General features: G+C 38.9%; 2 protein-coding genes and 1 long non-coding RNA gene across 15 annotated transcripts in view; 2 read left to right on the top strand and 1 right to left on the bottom strand.

Annotated features, from left to right (window-relative positions):
* Positions 1–11,307, bottom strand: part of caskin1 (CASK interacting protein 1) — a 91,697-nt gene extending 80,390 nt beyond the window's left edge. For all 13 annotated transcript variants that reach the window (XR_012359190.1, XM_073857166.1, XM_055193023.2 and 10 more), the window contains exon 1: positions 11,168–11,307. Coding sequence is in view for 12 of the 13 variants with exons in the window: in XM_073857166.1 (XP_073713267.1) it covers positions 11,168–11,261 (94 nt within the window). In the remaining variant the exon portion in view is untranslated. The remainder of the gene's footprint in view (positions 1–11,167) is intronic.
* LOC129434155 (uncharacterized) lies at positions 10,693–12,197 on the top strand. The gene is made up of 2 exons (XR_008640594.2): positions 10,693–11,047; positions 11,196–12,197. It is a non-coding gene; the product is annotated as an uncharacterized lncRNA (long non-coding RNA).
* Positions 12,198–14,012: 1,815 nt separating this feature from the next.
* On the top strand, positions 14,013–26,448 carry crlf3 (cytokine receptor-like factor 3). Its single transcript, XM_055193012.2, has 9 exons — positions 14,013–14,166; positions 15,946–16,073; positions 21,156–21,363; positions 23,316–23,403; positions 23,642–23,819; positions 23,979–24,201; positions 24,278–24,416; positions 24,517–24,629; positions 24,713–26,448. The coding sequence occupies exons 2-9, from the start codon at positions 15,957–15,959 to the stop codon at positions 24,976–24,978; spliced, it is 1,332 nt and encodes a 443-aa protein (XP_055048987.2). The 5' UTR covers positions 14,013–14,166; positions 15,946–15,956; the 3' UTR covers positions 24,979–26,448.
* The last annotated feature ends 21 nt before the right edge of the window (positions 26,449–26,469 follow it).

Genomic DNA, 26,469 nt, shown 5'->3' with positions numbered 1-26,469 from the left:
TAAATATAAGCATTCTCAAGACATTATCTCACTGTCACAGTGTGATACCTTTAAACCCAAGGACCATCTGCCTGCACTATGCTGCCCTGTTGGACACCATTAACACACAGAAGGAGCAGCTTAATTTTTTCACCTGCCCTCTAACGCCCCATTCAGACAGAGTGATGTGATCTCATTCATTTCAATGGAGACTTGTCGACACAAGCGAAAGTGACCGTTGGCGGTGTATGGGCATATCCAGCGATGCAAGAAAGTTAAAGGTAGGGTATCACATTTTGAAAAATGCTAACGGTAGCCGCCTAGCAATGAAATCACGATCCCACCCTCCTGTCAAATCGCCATCCAAAGTCACGCCTCTTTTAAAACACATGAACACGCACAGATCAGACGGTCACATCTCATGTCTCATTCACCAGTGAGAAAACTTTGCAGTACAAAGTGAATAACATTACCAAAATAACCAACATAAACAACTGGTTTACATCAGAATTAGTTAAAGCACACTTTCGGTTGTGTAGATGTAGTAACTATATCGTTACGCTAATCCGTAAACTAACACAAATTTCATAAGCAAAACAATGTTTCATCAAAGTGGAATATCTGAATCCATCACAATACAAACATATCGCGTACCTACCTTACCAAAATAAACAGTGCAACGACCCTTTCGGACTCTTTGCCTCCTGCAGCTGTTTGCATCTCGTGGTAAAGCAGTAAAATTACCGATGTTCATTTGGGTTTTTGCTATTTGCTGATCAGGCAGTTTTTGATGTTGTTGTTATAAAAGATGTCTTTCGTTTTATGGCTCCTGTGCAGGTTGTCAATTCAGGAAAGTTTGCCGTTCTCCCTCTGTTTACAGACGGGAGGTGAGTGCACCACGTAAATGCGCCGATGACGTATGGTGTCTGCGTGAACAGGCTGTGCGATGGCATTCAAATTACGCTTATGGATGAGGGACAAAAAAGGCAACGTCCGTTAAATTTCTACAAATACATTTAAACAACTTAACATAGTGATTGCTATCAGGATTTGAGGAGACTTTTAACCAGCATAACTAAAAATGTTTCAGGATCAAATGAGATACCCTGCCTTTTAAGAAAAGTTTAACTTTATGCAAATAATAAGTGATTTTCTGGAGCGACTGCCTATGGGAACAAAGCAGAGGAGTTCACATCATCCTTCTTTCGTCAGTTACTTGAGTGGATGATACTCATTTGTTTATGACAACCAAATTAAGAGAACGCCTCATGTAACGAGACGGGCAACACACAGCGAGAAACTCGCTGGTGGTCTGAATGAGGCTCAGGGACTTGAAATAAAGAGCGCAATGCAAACAGTCATTTGGCCAGTGGTCATAATTGGCAATGCAGAATATTATGAATCCCAATTGTAGCCACATATCGTATGGAAATGTGCAGATACAGATGGTTACATATGAAAAAGTATAATTTATGATGTACTTAATTTCATCAGCATCAATATTAGGGGTTTAGTGGTGATCTGATGGGCAGATCTATTTTCAAAGCACTCCAACAAACTAACCTTACAGGGAATAATCGTGTTTAGCATCTAGAAACGTGTAACCCTCTTCGAGATGTATGTTATTTACCTTGAGTGTCTAGACGACCCAAAGTAAGTGGTCCTTTTGCAAACTTCCTACTGATTGTTTTCAGTTGAAATCAGATCAAAGGGTCATTTTACTATTTTAGAAACAATAGCAGTAGCATAACTCTTTGAACTTAATTAAAACCAATATGTGCTCCAGGACTTGTTTTATTTTGTGCCAAAATATACTTCTAACAAGTAAAAGGTGGACGTTAAAGAGCACAAACTTTTTCCCATATGGTTTGTTCCCATTTTCCATGGTGAAATAAAACAAAGAAGCAACTCCCTGTGAAATATTACTGGAAAATGACAACAGAATTTAAAACAAATGTTCATTGGCGTTTTCAAGTAAGGGCTAATAAAATAGGTCATGGAAAATGTGCCTTTCTGCTTGAAAGACATGTAATACATGATTATCATCATGAATGAATTCATCTGAAAACTCATTATTAATAATAAAAGAGAATATACAAAGAAAACAGTTCAGGCTTGAATCATTTAACACACCGAGAACTAAAATGTGCAAGTTATAATTTATTAAAAGTGTGCTTGAGTGGGAAAATTAATTCACAGACTAGATTGGATTGAAATAACTTGGAGCTGCACTTGAGAGGAAGATTAATGTCAGGACGGGGGGAGTGTCCATTTCCTTAACAGACCGGGTGCCTGGTAGAGAGACACAAGCCTTGCTCCAGTCTATTTTCTGAAGAAGTGATCTAGTGAGCGGAAAAAGAAAAAAAATCACAACAACCAGAAAAGAGATATTTCCCATGGAGATTGTGTGGGATGCTGTTTTGGAAAAATATTATGCTCACTGCATAGACCTATTTTTTAATATTTAGTGTATTTCGCTACAAAACAAAATCTACTTACAGGAGTAACCTTGATAAATAAATATCTCCCAATAATGTCTCAGGCGGTGCTTAAATTTGCAGATAACGAAAGACACCAAAGTGTGCAATTAAAATTGCAATATTTGCTATTTTCTCTTATGCGACATGAATGAATTTTGTTGCATGTTGCTATTTTTATTTCTCCCGTGCAGAAGCGTATATGGCTAATCACTGACACTGAGATGAGCATGTATGCAGTACGATTTCTTTATCAAAAATTCAACTGGAACTATTATCACGGCCAAATCTAGACAGAAGGTTCAGAATTGGGTTTGTTGGATATCTGATCTGTACCTAAGCTACAGCCCGGCAGAAACAGCTTTCAGATGAAGGCAGTCTGTTTGCGTAGAAAGTTGCAATTCTTAACACAGATGCCTCTCGGTCTGCTCACGTCAGCCATCTGGATCTAAAAAACCTTCTCAAAATATCACACCATTCTTTATCTCCAATAGAATAAGGCTTACTGAGTCACTCTTTAAACCTGTTTATTTTTGCCATTATGATGAGAAAGACTCTTGCAGTGGCCATTATCAGAAAATCATACTGATAATAATCTGCACGTGTAAATGACTAGCAAAAGTATTTCACGAAGAAATAACCAACATGAAATAAGTGCAGGCTTGCAAGGATACAGTTAAGTGAATATTTGAGTGGTAATATTTTAACGTTACCTGTACACAAAAGAAAAAATGTGGCACCATTTCAAATAATTTCATAGCCATATTATGCAATATTCTTTCTGCAGCATTTTAAGCCATGACAAAATACTTCGTCCACTTTCCAGCCTCTCTTTTTCTGTCCACCCACTATTACTGTACCCACGATTCCATTGTGTGAGGTTACATAACAGCTGTCAGCATTCATACTATGTTTCTTTTCACACCTCTAGATCTTCATAATGCCATAAGGTTTTATAGACATTTAGACCTGTATGGTTGTTTTTGTCCCCAAACCTTTAATTAGCAAATGTTTATGTGTAGTTTTCTAATGCTGTGTTTTGCAACGTACAAAATAACACTTATCTACTTAAGGCTACATTATCAAAACTAAATGGTTTAGTATATGCTAGTATAAAGTGTCTGTGGTAAGTGTATTTAGTCAGGGAGGAGTAACAGAGGATCGTGCTGGAGTGAAATAAACAACAGTTAGTGTGCTTAAGAATTCTGCCTTCTATACCTTCAGTATAATGTGGGTCAGGTCCCCAGATTAAGGTCATGTATTGTAAATGCTCCAGGGGACCAAGACAAAAACAGGACAATGGATGGGTTGTTTGACAATTATCTTATTTAAAACCTGAAATGTCTATATCTGTCCAGCATTTTATTTTTATTTTTTCAAAATTATACTTTGAAACTGACATATACATTCGTATGCAAAAGTTTGGGCACCGCTGACAATTTCCATGATTTTCATTTATAAATATTTGGGTGTTTGGATAAGCAATTAAATATTAAATAAGTGAAGGACAGTAATATTTCTGTAGTCAAATGAAGTTTATTGGATTAACAGAAAATGTGCAATATATGCATCAAAACGACATTAGACAAGTGCATAAATTTGGGCACGCTTGTCATTTTGTTGATTTGAATATCTGTAACTACTTGGAACAAACAATTGGTTTGGTGAGCTCATTAATCCTTGACATTCAATCCTTGACATCAGGTGCATCTAATCATGAGAAAACGTATTTAGGATGACCAATTGAAAGTTATTGTTCTCTTTGACTCTTCTCTGAAGAGTGGCAACATGGAGGCCTCAAAAAAACTCATAAATGACCTGAAACAAAGATTGTTCAACATTATGGTTTAGGTCAGTGTTTCCCAACCCTGGTCCTCGGGCACCCCCTCCCAGAAAGTTTTAGATGTCTCCTTATTTAACACACCTGAATTAACTCATCAGCTTGTTAGGGACACATGTTTACCATTTTGGAAGGAGGCTGATGAGTCGAATCAGGTGTTTTAAATGAGGAGACATCTAAAACTTTCTGGGAGGGAGTGCCCGAGGACCAGGATTGGGAAACACTGGTTTAGGGGAAGGCAACAAAAAGTTATCGCAGAGATATAAGCTGTCAGTGTCCACTGAGGAACATAGTGAGGAAACAGAAGACCACAGGCACAGTTCTTGATAAGGCCAGAAGTGGTAGCCCACGTAAAATATTGGAGAGGCGAAGGATGGTGAGAACGGTCAAAAACAGCCCACAGCCCACCTCCAAAGACCTACAACATCAACTTTCTGCAGATGGTGTCACTGTGCATCAACAATAGGCTTTATGGCCAGCTGCACTACTTCCTGAACTTCAGCCAGCTCCTTGTTTCCTGTCTGCCATTATTGGACAAACTGATTAATCCAGGTGTGCCTGACCTCAGTAGTCACAACAATAATCAGACACACCTGGATTAATCCGTTTGTCCAATAATGGCAGACAGGAAACAAGGAGCTGGCTGAAGTTCAGGAAGTAGTGCAGCTGGGCATAAAGCCTATTCAGTGAAGGAAATTTGGTTAAAGTTGCGGGTCGCATGGATTCCACTTAATATTCTTGAAAATAATGTTGAGGAATCAGTCACAAAGTTGAAAATTTGAATAAGGGCTGAATATTTCAACAAGAAAACAACCCAAAACACCGCTCAAAATCTACTCGGGCATTTATGCTGAGGAACAAGTACATTCTGATATGTTTTGGAATGGCCATCCCAGTCCTAGACCTGAATATCATTGAACATCTGTTGGGTGATTTGAAGCATGCTGTCCATGCTCAGCACTATCAAACCTAAGGGGGAATGGTCCCATTCATTCATCCAAAATCCAGACACTCATTACAGGCTATAGGAAGCATCTAGAGGCTGTTATTTCTGCTAAAGGAGGCTTTACTAAATATTGATGTGATTTTTCTGTCGGGTCCAAATTTATGCACCTGCCTAATTTTGTTTTGATGCATATTGCATATTTCCAATCCAATAAACCTCATTTCACTACTGATATATTACTGTGTCCTTCAGTTATTTGATCAATCAAAATGCAATTCCTGATCCAAACACCTAAATATTTATAAATGAAAATCATGGAAACTGTCAGGGGTGACCAAACTTTTACACACGACACGACTGTATGTTGCAAATCATACTTTCTATACCAATGCAAAATGGTTGCATTTTTTTTCTTAAGAAACAAAACACATACTTCAGCAAGAGAAATGCTGCTTCTACACAAGCTGACTGAATTAATGGCTATTTTAAATATAGTATCGTGCATTGCCAGTTTCGAAGACCAAATATGTGGAACCAACATACAATGAAAAAATTGATATTTGGAAACGTTTGCAGGAACTAAAATGGGGTGCAATGGTAGTTTGTGTCTTAATTACAGGTAGCTAGCAATTTAACTCTTTCCCAGCCATTGTTGAGTTATATTGTCAATTAGGAGAAAATGCTTTCCCACCAAAGATAAGTTTTTATGGCAATCCATATTTTGCTATTATGTTGTATGATTTTTGATTTATTAGATTATCTGTATTTATGTATAAACAACTAATGTTTTCAATTAAAAAGGACTGTATTCTCATGATACATATGTACACAAAAACTCTTTCAGTTATATATCAGTTTGGTTTTTAGTTAATTTGAAAGTTATTTAGGTCAGTGTTTCCCAATCCTGGGGCCTCATGTATAAAGCATGCGTACGCACAAAACAGGGCTGGAAACGTGCGTACGCCAGTTCCCACGCAAAGGTTGTGATTTATAAAAAAAACAAACTTGATGGGAGAATGGGCTTGCAGGGTGGGATATTAGGATGATTCATGTACGCACACTTGCAGGTGATCTGTGATTTATAAAGGGAACATTGCTTTGTTTTATAAGTCTTCATAATTTTTGGTGTATGCCATTTTTGGCTTTTGTGCGTAAGTAGACTTTTAGTAAGAATCCTACGCATAGTTTTATACATGAGGCCCCAGGTCCTTGAGGCCCCCCTCCCAAAAAGATTTAGATGTCTCCTTATTTCACACACCTGATTTAACTCATCAGCTTGTTAGGGAGACATGTTTACCATTTTTGAAGGAGGCTGATAAGTTGAATCAGGTGTTTTAAATAAGGAGACATCTAAAACTTTCTGGCAGGGGGGCATCGAGGACCAAGATAGGGAAACACTGATTTAGGTATTCACAAGTAGCTCTCAGACACTTTTTACTAAAGTGACCTAAAAATTTATTTTCAAGACTTGTCTTAGTTATTTTAGGAAAGCAATGTCAACCACATTCCATTTACACTTGTCTTAGATGGTCACACTCTGAACTTATCAGCTTCTCTGAACTTATCAATATACAAAATATATATATGTGAGAGAGAGAGAGAGAGAGAGAGAGAGAGAGAGAGAGAGAGAGAGAGAGAGAATATATACATCTCCTTCAACCACCTGCAAGCATCAATTTCAATAGTATTACTTTGGTAATCAGAGAGCCTGCCATAAATCCAGACACTTTTACCCCAGAGCATCCCTTCTCTCACCAGATTTATTTTATTTTAAAACTTTAGACAGGAAACCAGAGTGAGAGAGGCCCCCAACGATTTTTTTTTACCCTGAGGGACCCCATATGTTTCCTCAGTCAAAATGGCTCAGCTCTAATTGCTGCTGGGATCTGCGAACAGGTTGCAGAGGTGGAGAATGGATAACCCATTCCATCACATCTTTATCAGTATGTCGAGTCATGCTGTTCCAACAATGTTCAATTCACTTAATCCTCTAATGAAACTAATCAGTTAATTCACTCCAATAAGATATACGGTATTCCAGATGTTCATCCCGTAGTGAATTCTTGCAGGGAAGATGGAGAATGTGCTGAATATGCGGAAATAAATTGACCAAATGTTGCACAGATATCGTCTGGAAACACTCTCTTATTCACTCTCCCCCCTGATTTATACACACATTCGCGTCTCAGTATGCAGACCTCGGTTCTGCAGCTAAAGAGCAGAGAAACGGGTTCATTGAGAAACAAACCCGTCTGCGCTGATTGTCTGCACAATAGACGCGCTCCTGCTTAATTCCCCCAAAGTAGCCAACTATCAGTGGGATGCAAAAGTTCAACAAAATCAATGATATTTTGGCTGTGTCTCATTTCTGCCTCTCTGTCTTTCCACCGTCTCTCCCTCTCTTTCTTTTTTCTTCCTTTCATTCCTGGCTCACTCAAAGCCATCTGCACCGTAATTCAATCATCACCCTAACTATTGGAAATAATGATTACTTGGATCAGCTACAGGACTCTAGGCCACTATCTTAATATTGACTGGCAGAGAGTGTGAATATGAGCCATGCCAGTGACTTTTTAGAAAAAATGTAGATGTTGTTTGCAATGTTTTCACAATGTCTCTAAAAACACCTCACATGATGTTTAAATTAAACCACTAATAACACTGCACAATTTAATGTTTAGGAAGTGGCGGCCGATGACTTCTTTTTCCAGGGCGCTCGATGCGAATTCGTCACAACATGTATGTAGCCCATCATGTGTGCGTGGTTCCTTTTTTCAAAATATGTGTTCTGTGCGTTGAAAGATCCTGTGTGCATCATGTGTCTTGTCAAAATAAGTGCCTGCTGCAGATGCGTCTAAAGGGTTTATGATAAAAGAGACTGACTAAAAAGCTCTGTTAAAGGAATATTACATTTTCTTAAAAGAAAAATCCAGATAATTTACTCACCACCATGTCATCCAAAATGTTGATGTCTTTCTTTGTTCAGTCGACAAGAAATTTTGTTTTTTGAGGAAAACAAAACATTGCAGGATTTTTCTCATTTTAATGGACTTTAATAGACAACAACAATTAACACTTAACTCAACACGTAACAGTTTTTTTCAACGGAGTTTCAAAGGACTATCCCAAACGAGGCACAAGTGTCCCATCCAGCAAAACGATTGTCATTTTTGACAAGAAAAATAAAAAATATACACTTTTAAAGCACAATTTCTCGTCTAGATCCGGTCGTGATGCGCCAGGTGACCCCACGCAATACGTCATGACGTCAAGAGGTCACAGAAGACGAACGCGAAACTCCGCCCCAGTGTTTACAAGTGTGTTGAAAAAGGACCGTTCCGACGTTGTTGTATGTGGAATGATACTAATTAATGTCTTTGTGTCAGTTTATTACTTAAAATGGTCCGCAAATGTATGTTTTATATATGTAACACGTGACCTCCCTACGTCACTACGCATTTACGTTAGGTCGCCCTGGACCGGAACTAGACTAAAAGTTGTGGTTTAAAAAAGCATATTTTTTATTTTTCTTGTCAAAAATGACAATAGTTTCGCTAGATAAGACACTTATGCCTCGTTTGGGATCGTTTATAGTCCTTTGAAACTCCGTCGAAAAAAACTGCTACGTGTTGAGTCAAGTGCCAACTGCTGGTGTCCACCAAAGTCCATCAAAACTAGAAAAATCCTGCAATGTTCTCCTCAAAAAATACAATTTCCTCTCGACTGAACAAAGAAAGACATCAACATTTTGGATGACATGGTGGTGAGTAAATTATCTGAATTTTTCTTTTAAGAAAATGGAATATTCCTTTAAGGGAGTGTCTTGTGTGTATTTTGTGAACGTGAGCGTCTCTTTTATCATAAACGGTTTTGACGCGAGTGCCGCAGGCACTTATTTTGACAAAACACGTGATGCACACAGGAGAACAGAACACATATTTTTAATTAGCGCGCCACTGTGTTTAGGCATCATAGCAAATAATATTTAAGTGCTTAAGTCATGCACTTCAAATCCAAATGTCCTTCCTCTAACCCCTAGTAAGATTTTTATCAAAACAAATGCAGATAGTGTATTTCAATCAATTGACCAAAACTTTGTTACAAAGCCCAGCTAGCATCCGGCCCAACCGATCACTGTCAGACATGAGACTGCAGTTGCTGTGACTGGAACTAATTGGCTTCTGGGTAGCTTTGTGTTTCCAATACAGAGGTGGAGCTTGACGTTAACCTTAACAAACACTCTCCCTATGGCTTATATCACTCTGTAATACATTGCACGAGCTTTGATTTGTCAACTCATAAACACAGTATCTATTAATTAACACTATTTATAGAGGCACAGATTTACCCCAAAATCCAAAAAAAAAAACCTATAATAATCAACCAGGTCCATGACCAGAGCAATCCACCAGAATAATATTTAAATATACAAATCATAGCCATGCAACCATTGCGTTCTGACATAATACCACTTGTTATTATTTCATGACAAAAAGTTGGCATTGTTTACAGCGCACATCTACATGTGCTTTTGTGGCACCAAGCCAAGATATGAAACTCGTTGCCGTTTCCCCTATGTGGGTGTGCAGTGATGTGGATGCACCTCATGCTCACTCACCCCATCATTACAGGGGGCGGTGTTCAGCTGAGCGAGAGCGTGATGCTGCCACACCGGAGAACAGGCAGAGGATAGAAGACGAGTGTCGAGACAGAGCCCGGAGCTCAGATGAACAACATCATGGCTGTGGCGCACTGCCTCGAGCCCCCAGGGTTATTCTAATCCAGATGCGCTCGGGCACACTTAAGACAAAGAAAAGCGAGCCGCTGCGCTGGAGACACTGTTGGTAATGTCACAGATGTGATGGAGGAGATGTAACAAAGACTTGCACTTCAAAGTCCAGACATTTTTTTACAAACTGGCATTTAAAATATAGAGCACTATCAAGAAGCTCAATCCAGGTGAACGTTCACACTTGTTTAAAGAAGATGGCTGTGGTCAGTGGTCTTAGTGTGAGAAATTGAGGGAGAGAGAGTGTGTGTGTGTGTGTGTGTGTGTGTGTGTGTGTGTGTGTGTGTGTGTGTGTGTGTGTGTGTGTGTGTGTGTACAAGAGCATTGGAATAGATTTGGGCATTAGAGTGGGTTGGAGTCTTGTACACCTGTTTTTATGAATCATTGTATATCCTCCTCAATAATCCCATCTCAACCCCCCCCCAATGATGTCATAAAATCATCCCCCAGAAACTATCCATTGGTGTGTGTGTGTGTGTGTGTGTGTGTGTGTGTATACATGTGTATACACGCGCACACGCGCACACACGCGCGATAGATAGGTAGGTAGGTAGGTAGGTAGGTAGGTAGATAGGTAGATAGATAGATAGATAGATAGATAGATAGATAGATAGATAGATAGATAGATAGATAGATAGATAGATAGATAGATAGAATAATTAGAAATAACTATAAAAATATATCTGCAAGACGTTTACTACTGAATCAACCTCATAATAATATTAATCTACATATGTAATGCACAAAAGTCCTCACAAATTTTATATATGTATTGAGGTAAATACGTCAGAATATGTGCACGTTTTGGGAAAATCAAAGAAGGGATGCAAATAAAAGATTGATGCGCGCGCAATAAATCCCATGCAGATGCGACGCTCATTAGGATCAGGTTGTGCACTATAATGATGCGACTGTCTGGACCAGCATCTGACACTGGGAACTCTCTCTTCTATGAAACCCAACAGCTCGAGAAAAACCCCGTCGAACCAGTAAACATCTCTAGCCATCATTAACAGGTATTGCAAGGGACGTGCTCCTCAGCTGTGCTCAGTCTCTTTAGAAAGTGATCCAACTGCTTACGATCTTTCCACCATGACAGCATGCAATAATGCCAATGATTTTTTTATAACACCTACTTGCTTTTCCATGTTTGGGCCTTTGCAGGAGCTTCTGCACCGTCATCAGGTCCTCGGTCTTCACCGCTTGAAGTAATTCCTGATCTTTCCCCATCCTTATTTATTTTACATCCAAAGCATCCTCTGAATGTGTGTGTAGTGTTGCCCAGTGAGCTCCTTTGCGGATCCTCCCTCTTGCGATGGAGCTGCAGGGCGCGAGGATGATGATGATGATAACGCACACTTGGCGGAAGGATGCTCGGATACTATAGAGCTGCTGCAGCTGGAGCCTATGAATCACAGATGTTTTTATTCCGACTTCGTGAAGCCGTCAAATGCTGTTATTCGCTTCACAGCCGAGATCGAACTTGCAATCGCACGTACATTAGGGTTGAATCGCGTTTTCAGTCCGACATCTGCGTGATCAAACTGTGATCGGTCCCTTCTGGAAAATCATCAGTTGGATCAGTCCCAATCACGTTTTGCTGGCGTGAACGAGAAGCGTTAGATAAAAAATAAATACAAATTCAGTGATGCTTCAAATTCTTCTGGGATCCGAAGAGACGTCAGTCGGTGATGCCATAGCTCCGCGCGCGTAGTACTCGCGCTGTTATTTTCTGTCCTGTGATGGATTTACACAAGCAGAGTGCAGTGTGCATTACCCCAGCCATGGATTGGTCTGACAACATTGCTGTGGTAAATGGCTCCGCTTCATCCAGAGGGCGGTCCCTGAGAGTAGGAACACCCCCCCATTCCAGTGCTGACAGCCACATGCTGCTATACTACAATTCAGCACTGCTGAATCATAAGGCAAGATGTTAAAACAGCCCTGCTCTGTAGTTAGCACTAGCAAGGGCATTCGTTATGTTTTTCCACCTAACAATGATGGACTGCAGCATAATTAAGAAATCTCACGTGTGCACTATAGACGCAGCAAGGGCCCTGGATCTCATTCCAAGAGCAAGACTGAGAACTGCTGGTCCTGCCAGCACTTTTGCCCTTTCATAACAAACTAATTAAAGGCTTAAACATGATACTTAACACTTGTGGTTTCCCTTACCTCTTAGTCTTAAATAATACTATCAGTTCTTCAGTATGAAGGAGTGTAGAGATAGAAAAAAGAGCTTGGTGGCATGATGCCTACAAAACAAAATTGTTCGCTGAACCTCACTGAACCTCCTTTTAGAGTCAAGCTTGCCATTTTTCCAGTCTTGGATAGACATGGCCTGTTCACAGTTTCTTACATCTTGATTATAACTGCAGTTGTATTTTAACTGTGGCAGTGAAGTTCTCAAACTTTTTAGTGTCCCCCTTGGGTATACAGGGTGCATCAATTTGAATTAAACAAAATATATTAAGTGATGCAATGTAGTGATGTTTGTTAGTAGCCTACTTATCTTAATTACACAGAATTTATGATAAATGAAATAAATGAATGTATTTTATGAAATGTCATAAACCAATCTTGTGCCCTCCACTTTCAAAACCAAAGTATATGCATGCACTGGTAAGCATTAGGGTGCCATTTATTTGTTCATTTGTTAAGTTATCTGACCATAAGCTGGCACAAAAAATATTTTTAAAATATGCAAATTAATCGAAACAAACATTGGTCGCCACACTATTTTAGCAGTAAAAATTCAATAAAAACCCAAATATTTTACATTTTATTTTAATATATAACGAAAGCAAATAAATGCATTACAATGCACTTATGTTTTAACTATAAACGAAACATTTTACCTGTCTGCTTTCATCACTTTGGTCGTACAGATTAACATATCACTCAACATGTACGTCAACACCATCCGTCAACCCTACAACTTTTCCCTGTTGTGCGATTCAGCGCCCTCCAGTGGTAATTTATAAAACATCTAACACGCGTTATCATGGACTGTTCATCTTGCAGACACTGCCCTCTAGAGTTCACTACTCTTGGATTAGGCTGACAAATTTTTATAAATAGATGCAATGAATGGGTGGAGACGGGCCTTGGCACCGATTGTGGATACCATGCAATCAAAAGACAATATTTTTTATACATACTGGGACATGTGAAATGTCAGATAAAAATAATATACTTTGTGGCGTCACACGTTATATTAATTTAAAAAAGTAATTGTTTTATAGCTAACTGCACATTTGTATATTTGTTATAATTTCTGCAATACATGCGTAGAGGTGCATATACAGAGATAACCCGCGAGGCCAGTAAGGGTAAGCGGTACATAGAATGGATGAATGGATAGTGCTAAAATAACAGTCAGACAATTTTGCATCCATCTTTGCATAATTGCAGGCATAAGTACAATAAATAGCCATAGGGCAAAATACGACTATATTAAACACTGTAAATCACGTAGGCTGTAGGTGACAGTAAATGTTTTAATGGTACCTCAACAAGCCTTGAATATTTTATAACAATTTGTCAATAATAGTATATATGATTCATTAAGAGGCAAATGCACTGTGCTGTGGTTTTGCACTGCGGTTGTTTAAACTGTACGGCGTCTGACTATTGATACTGAATTTCCTGTACAGATACGACTAACGTTAAATACTGACAGCATGAATGCTGTTTTTTATGATATGACATTTATAGTTTACATTAAGGAAATTATGTATTTTTGTTCTAAATGTATGAATATATAACAATGCAACAACTATTTTGTGATTACAGCGTGAAAACCTGCGTCCGAATAGCTCTCGCGGTATTTTGATGTCATGCCGCGATGTCAATCTGCGCAGAGCTAAATGAAGCCGAGTTGAACACGCCTAAAGTTCAGTTTTTGTCTACCATACGCAAAACGGGGCGGGAGTTAAATCTGGTTAAACCATATGATTGGCTAGAAATGACAGGAGACGGTAGGAAAACAAACTGACTCGCCATTTGATTGGATGACAGGCTTGTATTAAAGTGAAATATTCGCCTGCCTGCTGCTTAACGTTACTGTTACCACATCTTCAATGGCGGAACTCCGCTGCAGAAGTTAATATGACACAAGACAAGATCGCATAAGGTTAGAATGCAAGTTTCACTAAACTAAAAGTTTGTGGATTTCTCACTGTTTATTATTTAGTGTTTAATTAAATGCGCTGACTCTTTATGATGAGGTTTATGGGTGGAGCACTCTGATGATCTTACTGTAAAACTCCGATGAAGTGATGTGTGCGGCGATTGCGAATATATAGTAGAGCCAAATGAAATGCTACTCTGTTATAGTTTCAGAATAAGTAAAAACAATAAAATTTTTAAGTGTCTTTGATGTTGCTTTTATATGATATCGTCATTCTGTCTGCCTTGAATTGTTTACTCGTTTTGAGCATGTATGAACATGTTGAGTGTTGTGTACGATGCTACTGTAAGTTAGCCCATAGAGAATTACTGTACTGCTTTACAATTCTGTTCTCGTGGGGCCGAGATTTGACCTAAAGGAGTAACTTAAGCGAGACTGTAAAGCTGATTGACAGAAAGACACGATTTTTTGCGAGTGAAAAAACACTTATGTTTGTTAAAATGCACATTTGGGTCTCCATCCTAAGAAGCGCATTAAACTATGGATTCATCAGTGGGTGGGTCACAGTTTGTGATGCAGGAAAAATTAATTTCTGATCTTATTATTTTTCCATTAAATCGCATCCCTTTGTAGGTTAGCCAGCCCTTTGCTCTACTCCCTGATGTATTTACTTATGGAAAAGTATCAATCTACACCACCAACAAATAATATAATTGCCTGTCTTGAAGCTCTTTAGGTTTTGCTTTTAAAGATCCCTTCACTTTCCTGATCCGTTTTCATGGCTCCTATAATTTTAGTTATTCCAGTTTACAACTTTTGTAACAAATGATAAAGAATATGAGTATGTAATCTGAACTCGCATGCTTGTTCCTGCAGGTCACAATATATGCTGTGGTTTAAAATCTATGCTTACTCTCACAGGTGTGAGGATGACAGTGAGAGTCGCATAGCTTTGTTCCCTACCGACCCACCTGACCTGTATTCATGTTCCCATACACAAAAAAACCAGCTTTTGTCCTCTTCTGCACAATGGCACAAATGTAATACAGGCACTATTGTACAGAAGCTGAAGGTGTAGTTTTGTATGGATAAGTTCAGTCATGCCTGTGAATTTAAACCACATGGGCACATGCGATTACTTTCACTTCAACCTTATAGGAAGTGGTTCATTGTAGCATTCTAGTCGAAAAGTAGCTTTCACCAGATCAGTAAAGCAGCAGACGATATTCATTAACAGAAATTTATTGGATCATATTTATTGTTTTCCTTTTTCACGTGCTGTTGTTTGTCTGCCTTCACACAAGCAGTATGAGTTTTCAGCACACACTTCACATAAAGTTTCAACAGATGAAGCAGAATGTAGCGTTCAATCATTTCCGTGACTCCTTTGATATTTGCACTGATGTGATAGATGACATGGATGTGGTTTTTCAAGGTTAGAGTGCTGCGTATTAGCTGAGCCTTTTAGTCTGAGCTCGGAATGGGGAAAACAACAGATAAAGCGTTGGACGTGCTGTTATGATTCAAAACAGACGTGGAAATGACGTGGTTAAAGATATCTGCTAATGTATCACAAAGGTCCCTTTTGAATTTTCCATATGATCCCTCTGCTTTTCGGGCTTGTATGGAAGTTCATGCTCCTGTTATTTTAGCTTTGTTAGCGTGACATTTTCCGAAGTGGGTGTGTGGTGGCTCCAGTTTTTGTCTCTTAAGGGTTGTATTCCAATCTCTGTCAACGAAAATGTTTTTCTACACTTTACCTTAATATTTGTGCTTTGGCAGAGACCACAAGGATGTCAATAGAGGCGGAGGCGTTGCTGCAGGAGGCTAAGGAGAGCATAGAGGCAGCCCAAAACTACAGGAGCGAGCTGCAGCAGAGACTGCATGGACTCAGCCAAGCCCGCAAACAGGTACTGCGGTGAACGTCTGTACTGTCAGAGACAAAAAAACAAACATGATTGAGTAATTTGTCTGTCTATGCTAAATCAGCATCAGATTTATGACCTAGTCTGTATCTTTGCTAAAGTCATTTTTTGTGATTTACTGTTTACTACATAAAATCATTATACAATACATCTATCTTTAATATTATCTGAGTAAGGTTATACCAAAGACTAACATCAATGAGAAACAATTTAAACATATTACATTACGGGGCAGTTTCCTAGACAGGGCTTATCCTAGTCCCAGACTACAATGCATGTTTGAGCTGCCTTAATTTAAAAACACCTTGTACTGACATATCTTAACATATATCGGTGCCATTGTTTTGTCTCGAGATGCACACCAGTATTGTTTTTTGTAAGGTTTGTTCTTAAATGTCCTGATACAATTTAGGCCTATTCCTGGATTAATCTAAACCCAATCCAGGAAACCACCCTTATTTAGCCTGTTTTAGGCAGGGTCACATAATGATTAAAAAGCTGCATTTTGGACCAATGAGATTTCACAATGAGTGGGGGTGTCCGTTGTGATGCTGTGTCATCCATCATATCTGGTTAAGAGGCAGCATTACAGTCATGCCAAGCCCATTCTGACAGTAATGCCATTTCTATTGATCACAGCCACTATTCAGTATAACCTAAAATAATACAATAATGTCCATAGACACGCTGAGGTGAACGAAAAGGATAACAAAACTAGTGGTTCTTCACTACTGTAACAAAATAATTTGTATATATGTGGGTGTTTTTGTAAGAGTGAAAGTAAACGTTACTTCCGCCATCCTTGTAAAGTGAATCGGCACTCCGGCAGTGCCAGGAAGCCCACCGGTCGGTACAGAAGGGCTGATTTCATGCCGCGTGTGTGCGGGGTGGATGTAGGATGCAAAGCCGACATGCTGGTTGCTGTTATCTGCAGACTCTCGCTTTTGGCATCTTACCCAACTTCCTCCCCCCCACTTCCCAGAATGCCTTATTCGGAGCGTAAACAAGGCTGTTATTTCCTGCTCTTCGTAAGAGTTATAAATTCAATGTTTAAGCTCTCGGTGCTTCACGTCCTCTAGGGGACAGGGAATTAAATCAAACTTCTCCCTTTTAGGATCACTGACTGGTGATTGTATGGCGCCCTACGGTGCCCAGTGATTAACCTCACAGCGTGTGCAGCCGTCTGAGCGAGATCCCATATGTGCATCCCATCTGATACGATCACATGTCACACTTCGTCACGCTTAGCATAGAACTACAGCTACATGACCATGTTAGCATTTACTTCCCGTGTTATTTCTCTTGCTATTTTTTGTGGCTTTTATTGAAATTGCTTCCTTCATGGCTCATCTGGTCATATTTGTACTGTATAACACTAACTAGTGTTATAGCAGCTGTTTCTGTACAGTTATGATAAATACCATTATTGTCATATCATACAACTTTTGGTCTTGCCAGCCACGCCAGTTCAAGCTTGATGTCTTTAAAAATGTTTCTGGTCCATTTCCTCTTTAGATGTTACACTTCTTTCCAGCTGCTGAGGGTTCCTTAAAACCTACAAGTGGCCTCTGTGTACCACAGCCTGTAACCTTTAGGCCAGTCTGCAGCTGGGCGGAGTCTAATACATGGTTCGATTCATAAGATGCACGTGTCTATTTGCCAGAATACGACGAGGAACAAATGTGTTGAGAGGTGTTTCATAGGTTGGATTTCTAGGAAGAGCCTAAGTCTAAACATCCTGTAATGAGGAGCCTGCACTTTTAATCCCCCCCATCCCAAACCTCTGTGATACTGCATCCACCCTCCACACACGCATCACAGCACATTGTCACGAATAACAATATTTAGGCAAGAGATTCTGTCCTGGCTCAAAGTAATGTGATCGATCGTGATAAGAGTTAGGCGTATGAGGAAAAATGCACGTTTATGGACGGACGCATTTCCTGCGTCAGCCGCAAACAAAGCACTGGACCTTTCCAACGTGCTTGATTAATAGCACTTTACGTTGGACTTTATCCGTGTTATTTTAGACTGTCTTCTCACTTCCTGGAGTGTTATCTTTCTCTCGACACACTCCACCGCAGCAATCTGTCGACTTCCACGGTAGTCGTCATTATTGACAGTCGCCATGATGAGCTTTTTTTATTTTTGCATTGCAGTACGTGGTGCATGCATCTTTCAACGTGCTTTTGCTTAACGCAACGTCGCATTACTCATTACAAGGGCCTGAAACGTTCCTCTTTCCAACAATGTGACTACAAGTTCTCAGAATTACAGACCATGTTTGGCTTTAATGTCTTATTTCGTGTCTCTGTATTAAAAGGGTGTAGTGTAGGGCTTTGTGGTTTTTTAAAAACCTTGCAGAATCAAAACCTTTTAAGTGCATCTGATGTTTTCTTGTAAATGAGCATTTTTATCAGACTGAGGCCGGGATTAAGCAGATTTTAAGTGGAAGTATTTGATGATGAACGTATATGTGCCGAGACCATTTGGTTAATATCGTTATTCTTTGATGGAGGTGGCATTTAGTGGCTTTTGCATCTGAGCTTCTCATTTATAATTTCTTTCTTTTTTTATGTGTGTGTATTTTGATACTCCGCACCAATGAGCCAATAAGAGCTGTTACCCTTTTAACAAGTTTCAAGAGGAACCGTTGTCGTTTTTTTACATTGAAAACCACCAGGCTTCCTGTCACTCTTGGCTGCATTTTGTTGAAGGTGAAACAGTTAGTCTGAAACATACCCAAGTAAAATGAAATGTACCATTTACTTGTAACCACATCCGCTTTCAGACATACACGTCATCTGCTGAACGATACTGTGGCACATTTAAATGTGCGGCTGTTAAACATGCCAGTTGTGGCATATTCCTTTGATTTACATAATCACATGTACAATTTACACTTTTTAAAAATATTCAATATATTGACTAATTTATGGTTCTTGTTGTAGTTTTTAAAATCAGGCTTTTTTTTGGCAATAATTAGATTTTTTTGCTCTTAAAGGGATAGTTCACCTAAAAATTGTTGGCTGTACTCATTGACTTCCGTAGTAGTTGTTTTTCCTACTATGAAAGTCAATGGGTATTATCAAATGTCTGCTTGCCATCATTTATTAAAATATCAACACTAAGTTTTCTCATACATGTTTATAGCAACATAAGGGAGAGTAAATGTTGACAGAATTTTCATTTTTATTCCTTTATTATGTATTAAAATGCTTTTCATGTTTAATAGCCAGATAATGTGTAATATCATGTCATATTAACCCCTTAAACCATTTATGACGTTCACCTCTTAAAACAATCAGTTTAGGCAAAACCTGATTTTAGGTACATGTTAACCCAGTTTCAGATTATTGGATTAGATCCAATATCCTTGTAAACCCCCCCCCCTCATTATCAGTATTTTTGCTGTTTATGTGGCGACTCGTGTAAAAAAATTGGGTCTCATTCATTAAGCATGTATACACACACGTTTGTGCGTTCGGATGTTTTCATGAACAAATCGTTATTCAACAAAACTTTCGTATCAAAATATCTTTTAAATGTACGCAAAAATTTAAGAAAACCTAAAACCACTCAGGTACGCAATAATCCGGTATGCTAGAATCAAATACTAGGCTAATTATAATGTTTATAATAATGATGATATGGAAAATTAACATGATTATATTTTATATTATAATATTTTCTGTATTATATATTATTATTATTATTATTATTATAAATGATCTATATTATTATTATTATTATTATTATCAGTGTTGGGGAAAGTTACTTTTAAAAGTAATCTATTACAATATTAAGTTACTCCCCCAAAAATTAACTGATTGCGTTACTTAGTTACTTTTCATGGAAAGTAATACTTGTGTTACTTTTGCGTTACGTTTTCTTGGCTGAGTCTTGATCTCTTTTAGGCCTTGCAGGTGTTTTTTATGACTGAGAAGTTCTGCATTCAGAAATTGTATATTTTCATCGCAAAAATATCAAGCTCTGCCCTGCCATCTCCGTTTGTGACTCAAACTGTTCCTGCTCAGGCATGCATGCATAGAGTGCGTATTTCTACGTGACTACGTTCGGTTTAATTCAGTACATTATATTGTTTTAAATCGAATTATTACTTGAAAATTAACTTGCATTACTTTTTTAAAAAAGTAACTCAAATATTAATGTGTACATTTAGAAAGTAATGTTACTTTTTCTCGTCACTTCAGAAATGTACTTGTAATGCGTTACCCCCAAAACTAATTATACTTATTTTTTCTACACATATAAAGAAGATGCACGTAATGACAAATCTTCAAGCATTCCTTCCTCACTTTTTAAATCTCTATATGAAATCGTCTGCTTAATGCCTAAACTTCATGTGAATGTAATGAGAAGTCCACACTTCAATCACTTGGGCGTGTTTTATGCAAATTACCAACCTTGTTCACAGGCTGCTTATGTAGAACACTCCAAATTCACTTAACATAAGAACAAGTAGTTATAAGAACAAATTCATGTGCATACGCAGGTGTTGTGAATTTGGCAGAAAGTTTTCGTGAGAAGTTCAAGTGTGCGTAGTATAAATACAAAAAATGTACACAATTAGTGAATGAGACCCATTGCTTTGAGTTCTGCTGTTAATAGGCTTCTCCTGTATAGCTCACTCAGTGGTAAAGCATTACATTAGCATTGCAAAAGATCATGGGTTCAAACCCAGGTAACACACATACTGATAAAAAATGTATAACTTGTAATGCACTTCAAGTCGCTTTGGATAAAAGAATCTGCCAAATGCATAACTGTAACGTTTAAATGTTTCATTGCCTGATGTACTATGTAAAATATGTACTATGTGGCTCGATTGTGGGTTCGATTCCCAAGGAACGTACATGCTGGTAAAATGAGTAGCTTGAATGTAGCTTAGCATAAAGTGTAGCTTAGCCAAAATGTAACTCAATGTACTACATGTATGTCATGTGAACATATCATTCAGTGTCAGGATTTATGCGTCTCTCGAGCCTTTATTGAGTTTATGTCTTCAGCAGTGCAGCGTAATGGAGATGTGTCTGCCGTGTGTAGGTGCGGGGCAGTGCCAGCCAGACGCGTGAGACCCTGCAACGACATTTCCAGGATCTGCAGACTGCGGTGAGCCGACTGCTGACTGAAAGGCTGAACGCTCTGCTGCAGGAGGTCGACAACATCGAGCTGGACAGCGTCAGCCCCTTAGATGACTGCCAGAAACTCATTGAGCATGGAGTCAGCACAGCCGATGAGCTGCTCAGAGAGGGTAAGTCTGTGTGATGGTACACATGCTGGTCATTAACTACAATGGACTACAGTGATTTTTTTCTGCTCTTACAATTATCTAATTTCATGGGATTTGAATTATATTAATAATAATAATAATAAATAATATTTATTCGATTGGAACATTTTATTTGGTGTCATGGTTAAAAAGGCCTGCACGTTTTAGAGCGCTTGATGTACTCTATCAGTGGTACGTAGAAAAGTATGAAAAGAGAGAAAGACAAAAGACATAGAAGAATAGAAAAAGACACAAAGGACAAAATCCTTTGAAGACTGTCTTTTATTAGGATCCAACAGGCTCTTCTCAATTTTCATCTCTTATAGTAGTCTTTCAGGTTTACTTATGCCCCCTTTCCACCAGAAAGAACTGGGTGCTGGTTTAGAGCTAGTCCTGTACTTTGAAGTTGGTTCGACTGGTGAACCTTTTAAGAACAGGTTTGCCTATCAGTGGGCTATAGCCACCACAGAGCTCTTGCGTCACTGTATGCGTCTCATCTTTCCCAGCAATGTTAGCGCGACAGCGCCAAACACACCATCAATAATGTTACTTTCAATAGCAGAGGACTATTTTCAGCCATGTTACGGCAGGAAAGTCCTTGATTATTACGCCAGAATGAGAGTATAGTTTCTAGCCATATCAGCCTAGAAAATCACAACTTTTAATTTTCCGTCAGTCTAAGTACACAATATAACTACAGAAGAGTCGAGTTTTAAATAGGAAAAATATCGAAACTTTTTGGTTATTTTTTAGCGCGATGCTAACGGTCTAATCAGATTCAATGGATTATGCTAAGCTATGCTAAAAGTGGTGCCGCCAGACTCCGAGTTCGGCTAAATGGATTCCAAAACGGTATAAAAAAGATCAAATGTTTAACTCTAGGAGAGCTGGAAAATGAAACTTGAAGGGTTTTCTGATTACTATTGGAGGTTTAATAAATTTGTTAAGCACTGCACTAATGCATTTTTAACATTACAATACCCTTTTACCATTAGTAAGTTTTTACAGTAGTTAGGTTTATTATATGCTAACCTAAATAAAAAGTACAAGTAACACTTCTCAAGATGTATAAATTCTGTAAAATGATTGCTCATTATTAGTTTACGGGGTTTCCACGGGTCCTTGAAATCCTTGAAAGTTTGTGAATTTGGGGGAAAATATTCAAGGGCCTGGGAAGTTTTTGAAAATATACATACATAGATACAGCTCATTGAAAGTGCTTGAATCTATTTTATGCAAGAAGTTTTCTGATAAAAAAATCCATATTATTCCCTGTGTAGTGTAGGATTATAAAATTCTAGACTTTTTAAGCACACGTGCTAAACGGTTAGCTTTAAATGCTTATATCTTCTGTATGCGAATGTTGATTTATACCAAAATGCTTTTTTGCATAGTTGTGTTTGACACATGAAAGTGTCTCGGGTTACGTATGTAACTGTTGTTTCCTGAGAAGGGAATGAGGGGCTGCGTCTCCCTTGCCATACTTTCTGCATTCCTGTAACGCCGTCTTTGGCAATATAGCAGATAGCGATATACTTCCTGGCTCCCGCGTCACGTTGTCTTTCTAGTTAGGCCTCACCATTGGTTGAATCTGATATAAACATTCAGACGCACTTACCCCTGGAGGCGTCCCCAAAGTGTCACCGCAGTGACCTCGAAAGGGAACTGTAACAATGTATCTTAAAAGGTAACACGATGTAACCTTGCTCTCACTTGAAATGTGTCCCCACAATTAGTCCTTGAATTTGAGGGTCTTGGACCTGTAAAGGTCCTTGAATTTGAATTTATCTAAGGTGTGGGAACCCTGAGTTTAATACCTAATGCTTTTAAATGCCTAATGCGAACTTTCCCTTTGAGATCTTTGTTACAACCTGCACACTGCAACAGTCTGTAAGTCTGAATATAATCATACTGTTGTATGACTGTCCCTTCAGGCGAGGTTGCCATCCGCTGTGGTATAAACGAGAAAGAAGACAAGCTGGGCAGCTTCACTAAAAAAGCCTTGCAGATCCAGTTGGACAGGTGAGGAGCACACAAACTCATTAAGTAGCTAACAAGACTAAAGCTGGATATCATACTGTCATTTTTCATTCTGATCTATCAATTGAGCTACAGGAAAAAAATGTACTTCTACCCCCGGTTTCACAGACATGTCTTAAAATGTCATCGTGCCAAATATTTGCCTCACGAATCACGATACACACGAAACAGCAATTTCGTATCTAGATAAAAATACATTATCACCCTTATGTGTCCTCAGCCTGCCTGAGGTACCTGCACTGGTGGATGTGCCATGTCTGTCTGCGCAGCTGGATGACTCTTTGCTGCAAATGTTTCGTACGCATGTTGCTCGACACGGCAGCGTGGCATCTCATCCACCAGTCCAGATTGAAGAGCTGGTGGAGAGACCGGGCGGTGTGCTGGTGCGCTGGTGTAAGGTAGGCCGGCCTCTCATCACAAAACATTTTCATGTTTTCTAGTTCACACCGTTCACAGATGATTTTATTAAACAGATGACTTTACAAGGTTTAACTAATGTTTTTCAAGATTTCTTAGTTTAGTTTATTGATCTTCAACCCCGACTGTTTGTGTGTAAGGTGGACGATGATTTTACTCCTCAGGACTACCGGTTGCAGTATCGTCGCGGTAACTCTTCTCAATATGAGGATGCATACATCGGCAAGGACACAGAGTTCCTGGTGCTTCAGCTTGACCCTCATATGGACCACCTGTTCCGCGTGTGTGCCAGAGGGGAGGGCCGAACCGAATGGAGCCCATGGAGCATCCCACAGACCGGCTACACCACGCTCGCCCCCCATGGTACAAACTGTGCACCAACTACTCAAAGCTGTTTTAAGAGAGCGGGCACCTCACTGAGTTTATTTTGCGTTTACAGAATGGTGTCCCGGTGTGGATGGTTACATTTTAAGCAGTAGGAAAAATATCACCATGCGCAGTGACTCGTCGCCAGGTCACGGAGGTGTGCTGTACTCCAACTCCCCGACCTACTTCTGTGGCCAGACCCTCACCTTCAAGTACATCACTATATAATTATTTTTGGCTTGCATGAGACAGCAGTGTTTATGGTAGTAGTGTCATCCTCTTTATTTTTTATTGTAAAATGTGTGTTTGCAGGATCACGGCAGCGGGACCTCCAGATAGGCGAGATAGTTTAGGTGTGTGCGCGGACAATAGAACGGACACAGACTCGTTGCAGAGGGACCAGGCTGTCTGCATCTCCACCAGTGGTATGACTTGGGGCCTGACCCTAAAGTTTATATTGAAAGTTATATTGAATGGCTATGCATATTTCTCTATATATCTCTTTCAGGTGCTGTGTTTGTTAATGGAAAAGAGATGACCAACCAGTTGCCAGCAATCAGTGTCGGTTCATCTGTGACCTTCGACATGGAAGTGGTCAGCATCTTTCCTGTGAGCAATAACAACCCTAGTGATAAAGGAAACTTTAAACTGAGGGTGACGATTGGCTCAGGAAACCGAGAAGTGGTGTTTGATTGGCTGCTGGATCAGGTTGTAGACAGCCTGTTCTTTGGCTGCTCCTTCACACACCCTGGATGGAAAGTGCTGGTGTTTTGATTGATTGATTGATTGTTTTTTTTTAAAGTTATGATAAAAATATGATCCAGTGTGCTGGCGTGTGCCGCATCAATGTATTCAGTTCTGAATTCGAGACCTCAAGTTCCTTTTTATTTTGTTAAACTTTTAGCACATTTGACAGCACAGTGTTTTCGCAATTTCATTTAACTTTTCTGATTTTGTATTATGAGAAGCACATATCGCAGAATAATATTTGACTTTCTTTATTCTGTGATATGAGGCCAGTCACTACTCTATGGCCTTATCACATACACTTCTTTGCACACATGATTTTTTTCACGCAGGTGATGATGAGTAGCAAAGCATGCTGGTCTGAGAAAAAAAGATGAATCTACTGTGAAGTTCTCAAGAGCACAATAACATTCAAACTATTTATGTGTACTTCACAAATAAGAGCAAATATGTGCACTAAAGTCGATGCTCAGACAATCCTTTTATCTGTAAGTCACACGTGGAGAGTACCTGTATAATATACAAGAAGGTGTAGCCGATTTTATCTGTTGGAATGAATATTAGAGGCAGATTTCGAGTGATAGTAAGTAGCTTGATGTACCTACCATCTAGGTTTTTTTTATGTTCGTTTGGTACTGACCTCAGTGTTATAAAGTACTGTTTTTAAATTATTCCATCATAAACGGTAGTGCAAATGATTCAGCCTGTTCACAGCTTCAACACAACAATGATAATTAGATACCAACATGATGTTTCCAAATAAGGACTGTGATAATTCACACTGTTGTGCCATTTATATTTTTAACTTTTTTTATTCGTGTTTTATGTCCTCTTACTGTACAGGTTACTGTATTAGCTGGCCTGCCTTCCCTTTAAGTCATGTTTGTAATGTATTTATGTTTGAAGTGTTGGGAATTGGACCCTGCAAAGTTTATATAAGTTAAGCGCTTGTGCAAAAGGGTTTTTCTAAAACAGAACATCCTTCACAAGGTACTATAATTCCTCACTGCACAAGGGAACGTTTATAATCTCTTTAATTGTTTGTGTAGAAGCGCTTAAGATAAAGATACACCCACAGAATGTCTGTTCTGTTAACTCTATTTATAAAACTGTGACGGTTTAATGTATATTTACTAGGGATGCACCGATATATCAGCCTATAATCGGTAAGCATTCTTCCCACTATAGGACATCGGCCGATTGATTATAAACTGATCATGCTGTGTGATCATTTTAACAGAATTGCAGTTTGTATGCTCTGCACTTCCAAAATGTAACTGTTAATGATAAAATTATTTAAAACGTAAAAACCAAAAGTATCGGCATCTATTGGTATTGGTAGATGTCAATTTAAGCAATCAGATATCGGTATCTGCACAGAAATGTTGTATCGGTGCATCCCTAATATTTACCTCAGTTTGCTTGTGCCTTCTTGTAAAAGCTGTAAGAATTCAACTGATTTGCAATCTAATAAAGTGTTTGGAACGTTAAGACAAATTAATCCTTTTTGTTTCTATA

Source organism: Misgurnus anguillicaudatus, chromosome 19 (assembly GCF_027580225.2).
Source record: "Misgurnus anguillicaudatus chromosome 19, ASM2758022v2, whole genome shotgun sequence".
NCBI lineage: Eukaryota > Metazoa > Chordata > Actinopteri > Cypriniformes > Cobitidae > Misgurnus > Misgurnus anguillicaudatus.
Note: the sequence above shows the minus strand (reverse complement) of the source record. Positions and strands in the feature narration are given on the sequence as shown.

What these genes read in the sequence shown, in the direction of transcription:
- crlf3 (XM_055193012.2), top strand. Translation starts at nt 15,957, where the DNA reads ATGTCAATAGAGGCGGAGGCGTTGCTGCAGGAGGCTAAGGAGAGCATA. An exon ending in CGATGAGCTGCTCAGAGAGG is followed by an intron (nt 21,364 to 23,315) that starts GTAAGTCTGTGT and finishes CTGTCCCTTCAG; the next exon opens with GCGAGGTTGCCATCCGCTGT. An exon ending in TGTCTGCATCTCCACCAGTG is followed by an intron (nt 24,630 to 24,712) that starts GTATGACTTGGG and finishes TATCTCTTTCAG; the next exon opens with GTGCTGTGTTTGTTAATGGA.